General features: G+C 37.6%; 1 protein-coding gene across 1 annotated transcript in view; it reads right to left on the bottom strand.

The window, feature by feature from the left end:
• Positions 1-3,141, bottom strand: part of LOC101295837 (ribosome biogenesis protein WDR12 homolog) — a 4,329-nt gene extending 1,188 nt beyond the window's left edge. The window contains 11 exon segments of the mRNA XM_004304184.1: positions 42-150; positions 261-404; positions 599-630; positions 633-720; positions 828-938; positions 1,023-1,081; positions 1,634-1,719; positions 1,848-1,883; positions 2,226-2,332; positions 2,683-2,783; positions 2,886-3,141. Coding sequence (XP_004304232.1) covers positions 42-150; positions 261-404; positions 599-630; positions 633-720; positions 828-938; positions 1,023-1,081; positions 1,634-1,719; positions 1,848-1,883; positions 2,226-2,332; positions 2,683-2,783; positions 2,886-3,039 — 1,027 coding nt within the window. The 5' untranslated portion in view covers positions 3,040-3,141.
• Between the last annotated feature and the right edge of the window lie 3,141 nt (positions 3,142-6,282).

Below are 6,282 nucleotides of genomic sequence, written 5' to 3'. Positions count from 1 at the left end.
GAGAGAGAGAGAGAGCATAACACTTAGATCATCTAACAAACCTGGTTTACGAGGATCCCATATCCTAAGAATGGGGTCAGAACCACCACCAGCAACAAGTGCAGAACCTTCACCACCAATATCAAGACAATTTAGAGCTTTGCTGCAGGGCTGTGCAACAAGAGAATGTCATGATCTGAACTTTAAGATATCTGGGAAAGCAAATGCTGGAACCAGTGTTCTGAAAAATGGTGCTGCCAAGGAAGTTTATTTGCACTTACTATGTTCAATATGTCTTTGCCACTCTCGATATCCCATCTTCTAATAGAATGGTCCCACGAGGCTGAGTAGATTATGTCACGCTGAGGCCACTTTACAGAAGACACGCATTGTGTATGGCCCACCAGAGAAGAAACTGCCTCCGCCTGAACATGATGTGATACAATATAGTGTGTTCATAAGAGTAACTTAGTAGGGAAGAAAATCTAGCTGGATATCGTGCTCATATAATTTGCACAACATGAACTTTCACTCTTGAGCTTAGCAGGAAGTTCTGGACATTCAAAGACGTCCCAAAACTTTTATTGAAAATACATAAAGGAATGAAAGAATATAATACCTCCAATTGAGATTCCTTAGCTTCATCACTTTTTTCCTCTTCTTAACTGACACATCAACTTCTATATCAGGCTCATCTGTCTGCCATAATTTGATTGTGGAATCCCATGAGCCTGAACAGACCTAAGTATTTGTAACCAAATGAAATGTAAGTAAAAACTTGACATTAAAGCCCAACCTCACACATATGACTCTCAATATATATACTCTAAAGTGGAAGTAGACAAGACCATTTCTCCGGATGTATGGGCGGCGACACTTTGAACAGCCGCTCCGTGCCCACGCAAAATTTTATATGCTGTTGTCCTCAAAGCATTGTTTGTTGGCTCTTCTGTATTGAACTTCAATGAAAAATGAATATAATTATTGGTATTCTGTATATGTGTTCTGTCATCATTGTAGAAACAAGGGACACATCAAATTACCTTCCATAGCCTCAGTGTGCGATCTTTCGAAGCAGTAGCTACGCGACAACTTTCTCCCCCTGCATAAAAAAGCACAGCTCAAGCAACAATGGATGAATATTATAGCTATTAGAGTGGCAATAGATGAGAAACTACTCAAGTGAATAAGAATCTCCTCCTAAATATGAAAAAAATTCCAGGCAATTTAGACCAGATAGTTCAGAGTTTAAGATAACATTTGGAAACGACTTTTGTTCCCCTGGGACGATCTAACATAAAAAAAAAAATTAAACCAAGTAGACAAGTATTTAATAATACTTTTGAACCATTAGATTTTAGACAATTCAAAACAGACAGTACCATGGATCAAAAAGTTATGTAATCAAAAACTCTATGTGTTTTGAAGGATGTCTAAAACACTACAAAATATTTATAGTCTTAAACCTATAAATTTAAAAAATGAGAATGCCATCATAAGCGGTCATCTGGAGGTGGTACCAATTGGCATTCATAAAACCTACAGTAATTTTCCTTTTCTTTGGAGGATGCAAAATCTGAAGAATTTGCAGGTGCGAAAAAAAGTGGGCCACAACATGGACTAACTCAATTTCTGATAATTATATCTTAGTTACCTTCTGCACTGATAACACTAACAGAAGTAACTGGTTCACTGTGTCCTTGCAATATATGTGTACATGTTCCAGAAGCTGTCCATACCCTATAGAAATTCAAGAAAGAGTACGTCAAGCTTCCTTATTATGGTTATATATAACATGATATAACCATGAGAAATCCCAAGGACAGTTTAAAAAAAAAAAAAAAACCAGTAATTCTTAGTACAAATACCTTCCCAATCCATCATAGCACCCTGTCAAAATGAACCTGCCACAAAGAAAGCAAGAAGTTTAAGACACTTATGAGACAACAAAACTATCAACATTAGAATAAGGTATTCCGTGGTGACTTCATCTCTATTGCAACATGACCCACAAGATCTGAAGAGGTCCATGAATGACAATGAGACATGCAAAATGAAGGCTTTGCCTGGAGAGATTTAGAGGTGACAATTCTACCTTCCAAGTACTATCCTAAATAAGTATCTAACTGTAAATTAATCCCACTTATAATACTCTTAGTTAAATCCAAAAGTGCAAACCAAACCATAAGAGTTGATCATACTGCTGCCAAGAGATAAGATACGCATTAGAAATTTTCTGTACATACCTGGGACTGGAACCGTCAACAGCACTGACCCAGTCATTATGTAAACAAGGCTCTTCTTCTTTGCGTGGGACAATCGCCCGTATATATTCGATTTCCAATGTTTTCTCCTGTAATAACGGATAACTAACAGTTAGCCATCTAAACAAGACACAAAAATACAATGACAACAGACTTCTCAAGCCAGCATCCATCTATCCAAACATGCAACCCTACACGGCTACACCCTTCCATCCATGGTTTGGAAACACAGCACACCTCCCACTATAACTTCAAGTACACAAAACATAAAATCCTACCACACCTAATTGCAGAGTTCACATTGTACATCTTAACTGTTGTTAAATCTTCATAAAGCATAAACTTTCCCACATCCTAAGCATTCTAAACTATAGGATATAATCTTAAACTCGAAAAAAGCAACAAAGGGCTGAATCAGATAAGGGTAGAGTCAACTTACCGCGGAAATGCCCTTAGCAAGAAGGAACTGTCCAAGCGACATCCGAACCAATACGCCATTGATCAGAAAATCAAAGGGCTCCGATTCCCACTCAGGATTTTCTATTCACAATCAGTAAAGAATCAAACTTTAATACCCATAATAAGCAAAAATAAGCAAAGAATCAAACTTTAAGCAGAGAATCAACTGCGGGAAACCCTAACCGGTTTGGATGAGAGCGTTGACGACTTTGGAGAGGTCCAGGCGGGAATAGCTGGCGGGAATGGTGGTGTTGGGAACTTTGAAGGGGATGTCCTGAAGCTTCGTCACGAAGCGCACCTGGACTTGCCTGTCTTCTGTGCCTTCGTCTATCTCCATCGTCTCTCTCTCTCTCTCTCTGTTTGCTTCTGTCGCCGGCTCTGAGATTTTGCTAGGGTTTAAGGGGTTTAACACTATAGGAGAGAAGACGAGCAGAACGCACCGTTTTGGACTCTAAGCAACTTTTAGTTTCGTGTTATCTTTTAAGTGTGAAAAGTCAGGTTTACCCACACGCATCCAAAATAATTACAGGAGTATCCACCGTATCCAACGTTTCTGAGGCGTATCCAGGCGTAGCCGATACAGGAAACGGTTACATTAGTGAGATGAGCGTATGCGTATTCTTTTTGTTCATCGGCTCAAAGTAGATGAGTTTTAAATAGAGTAATGCTAGGTGAATCATTTTTTTATGAACCACTTAGAAACCACCTTACGTGGCAGCTGACATGGCAATGACATATCATCAAACCATGATTTCTTATGTTTGATATTCAACTTTTTTCTTAATTACCAAAATTTATTTTTATTTTTACTTTCTTGATTAATATCTTTTAAACCCTAATCTCTCTCTTAGATCTAATATGCTTCTGCTTCCTGACGTCGTTTGTTTTCTTTTCTCTCCTCCTCTCACATTGGATTTGAATTAGATACGAATAGGTAGTTTGGAATTAGGGTTTACAGAGAATTGGATTTGAATTAGGATTCATCATGTATATTTGTTTGATGCTAGAAAATTGATTTGATGCAGGTAGCACAAGCGATCTTGTTCGACAGCAAATGGTGACCAAGAGTAGATATGAGACTAATTCCAATTGAACTTTGGATGTTTAATGAGTGTTTTATAGTAGTTAAGATGGAGAAGTGGTTCTTCAACTTTATAGTATTCCGCTTTACTGATATTTAACGTACTCACATTTTGTTGAAGTCTTTTTGATAATATTCTGCATACATATCTCTATATATCTTAGATGAACATTGATCATGATTCATGAAGCGTACATTCCAACATGAGTTATTTACACTACATGAGATTGATAAATATTGATATGAATTGTAATATGAATTAATAATTGTACATATTTCAGTTGGATTTCTATCTGATTCTTTTTACGGGAGAAATTATTCGACAACATGTATGTGTGATCGAGGTTGTGTCCAGGATTTAGAACAGACATGGAATAAATTTGACAACTAGCAGATTTGGCAGATTTGAAATAGAATCAAATCAGCTAGTTATATTTTGTTTTTGCTTACTTATTTTGGGTGTCATGAACTTACCTTGTTTTGGCGAATATATTCAAAGATATATAAAAAAAGATTGATTTAAAGTAAAACAACAACTCTTTGAATCAAGAAGTTAACCATATATTGTAAAAACTATAGCAGCCATAAGAAAACTAGGTACTCAAAAATAAAGCCAATCTTGTAGCTTGACCAACTCACTACCACAATACCACCTCAAAAATGCACTATATCCCTACTTTTTATCTGCTGCAACAACAATGCATTTGTTTTCAAAATAGCTGGAACCAAACTCTGTTCCAAAGCAAAAGCTTGACAGTAAACAACTTGATCCTGTACTATAACTGAAATATAGCTTTGGAAAAGAAATTTTCAAGACCTAGATAAGGGAAAATGCCCATTTGCCCAAAAACACTATAATAAGAGCCTATTCCAATGAAAATCGTTTCAAGCAACCCATTCTAACAAATCTCATGAAATTGACTATATTGCCCTCGCATCACTCAACCGTACCTCTCTCTCCGTCCCGATCTGAAACAAACTCTCTCTCTCTCTCTCTCTCTCTCTCTCTCTCTCTCTCTCTCTCTCTCTCTCTCTCTCTTGAAGCTGTTTCTCCCATCGCCGGAATTGACCAGATCTCCTTGTCTGCTGGAGTCGTTGCCATGCCGTTAAGGAGGCCGTCGGTGAAGGCCGAGTGCGCGGGTCGGATCTGAGGGAAGGAGAGATTTCTTGAGGTTGGTGGAGATTTGTGTATGAGTAGAAGTCATTGGTATTCAATAACTAATTACTGGGTGTCGGGGTAACTGATTATTAGGGATTACTAGAGTCAGTAACTCGATTACTAGAGATCAGTAACAAATTATTTGATTATTGAGGTCAGTAACCAAGGTTATTGGGGTCAGTAATCGATTATTGGGAGTCAGTAACTAATTATTAGGGATCAGTAACTCAGTTACTGGGGGTCAGTAACTGGTTACTGAGTGTCAGTAACTGGTCACTGGGGGTCAGTAACTGGTTATTAGGGGGTCAGTAACTGGTTATTAGGGGTCATTAACTGGTTATTGGGGGTCAGTAACTAGTTACAGACTTACAGTGGAAATTCCGGTGACCAGAGTCTGACGGCCGGTGACTGGAGTCCAGCAGCCGGTGACCAGAGTCTGGTGAGATTCGCGCCAAGTATTCTCTCTTTCATTTTCTCTCTCTATGCATGTTTAAGAGGTGAGGGCAAAATAATTTTAAAATAATATGGTTTGTTAAGACTTTAGTAAAGATTTGCGCATTTGGGCATAAAGATTTGTGCATTTGGGCATAAAAAATGTTACCTTATTTTGAAATGGACTAATGAAAAAGATTGTCATTGGAATGAGAAATAAGGGGTTTAAATTAATACTAAATTGACATTTTCCCTAACAATAACAACAAGAAGATTTGCAGTCGAACTAGATCGCTTGTGCTAACTGCATCAAATCAATTTTCTAGCATCAAACAAATATACATGATGAACTCTAATTCAAATCCAATTCTCCGTAAACCTTAATTCCAAACTACCTATTTGTATCTAATTCAAATCCAATTCTCCTTACCAAATCCAATTCTCTGTGAACCCTAATTCCCAACTACCTATTCATATTTCATACGTACAAGGCCAAGATTTTGTCGCCGATGCTTGTGAGGAAACGGAAATCTGATTTAAAAGTGTCGATCGATCAGTTGCGACTTGCGAGTAGGTAAGAGGGTTGAGAGGAGATCAATGTGAGAGGAGGAGAGAAAGAAAACAAACGACGTCACGATGCAGAAGCATATTAGATCTAAGAGAGAGATTAGGGTTTAAAAGATATTAATAAGAAAGTAAAAATAAAAATGAATTTTGGTAATTAAGAAAAAAATTGAATATCAAACATAAGAAATCATGGTTTGATGATATGTCAGTGCCATATCAGTTGCCACGTAAGGTGGTCTCTAGGTGGTTCCTAAAAAGGTGGTTCACCTAACATTACTCTATTTGTTACATTAGACTAGAGCACACTGTTTCATTGCTTATTCTGGTTTTGCATCGCAACA

The sequence above is a fragment of the Fragaria vesca genome, linkage group LG6 (assembly GCF_000184155.1).
Source record: "Fragaria vesca subsp. vesca linkage group LG6, FraVesHawaii_1.0, whole genome shotgun sequence".
NCBI classification, from domain to species: domain Eukaryota; kingdom Viridiplantae; phylum Streptophyta; class Magnoliopsida; order Rosales; family Rosaceae; genus Fragaria; species Fragaria vesca.
The sequence above is the reverse complement of the archived record's forward strand: the minus strand, read 5'-3'. Positions and strand labels throughout refer to the sequence as shown.